A 744-nucleotide genomic window follows, 5' to 3' on the forward strand; every position below is an offset into this window, starting at 1 on the left:
GCCAAACTGACCCTGGGCATCCTGCAGGGCCCGGCCCTCGGCTGCTTGCCCCACCCCCTCCCCAGGCTGCCAGGAACGGAGAAGGTGCCCCAGCTTCTGGGCTGGAGCCCTCCCGACTCCTGAGGGCCCCCCCCCCGCCTGCCTGAGTCGGGATCCGTGGGGACAGCAGCCGGCAGGCCCTGGCCCCCTCGTTAGTGTCTCCGCTCTTTCTTCCCTGGGTCCGCGGCTGGTGCGCAGAGCACGGAGGAGCAGCTGGAGGAGCAGCAGCGGCAGGAGGAGGAGGTGGAGGAGGTGGAGGTGGAACGGGTGCAGGTGGAGGCAGATACACAGGAGAAAGGTGCAGCCAACCCCCAGGAGAACGATTGCTAACCAAAGCCGGAGCCTCCCGCCCACTCCCTGCTGGAGCCAGCGGCAGCACCGGGGACCCTGGGACTGCTGGGGGGGCCAGCAGGGTCAGCTCAGCCCCTTGCCTGGCGCCTCGCCCGCATAACCATCCCTTCTCTCACTTTCTCTTTGCAGCCCAGTCATCTCAGGATCCCGCTAACCTTTCCTCCCTCCCACCACCGCCTCCTCCTCCGCTTCCCGCTGGAGGTCCTGCCTCATCTTCATCCACCTCTTCTTCTTCCTGGATCTCATCTGCACCCTGCCTCTTCCCTCTCTGCCCCTGTCCGGGTTTCCTCTCTGCCTGCTCACGCCTCCATCCCGGGGCTGCCCTGGCCCCAGCCTCCCGTGCCCTGCACCCCG

The 744-nt window shown here is 67.6% G+C and overlaps 1 protein-coding gene across 1 annotated transcript in view; it reads left to right on the forward strand.

Moving 5' to 3' along the window:
- The window catches only part of KCTD17 (potassium channel tetramerization domain containing 17), a gene marked incomplete at its 5' end in the record, with an annotated part of 8,169 nt that overhangs the window by 7,260 nt on the left and 165 nt on the right, over window positions 1-744 (forward strand). Inside the window, one exon of the mRNA XM_021711568.1 lies at window positions 520-591. Coding sequence (XP_021567243.1) covers window positions 520-591 — 72 coding nt within the window. The remainder of the gene's footprint in view (window positions 1-519; window positions 592-744) is intronic.

Source organism: Carlito syrichta, unplaced genomic scaffold (genome assembly GCF_000164805.1).
Source record: "Carlito syrichta isolate Samal-C Ts95f unplaced genomic scaffold, Tarsius_syrichta-2.0.1 Scaffold84685, whole genome shotgun sequence".
Taxonomy (NCBI): Eukaryota; Metazoa; Chordata; class Mammalia; order Primates; family Tarsiidae; genus Carlito; species Carlito syrichta.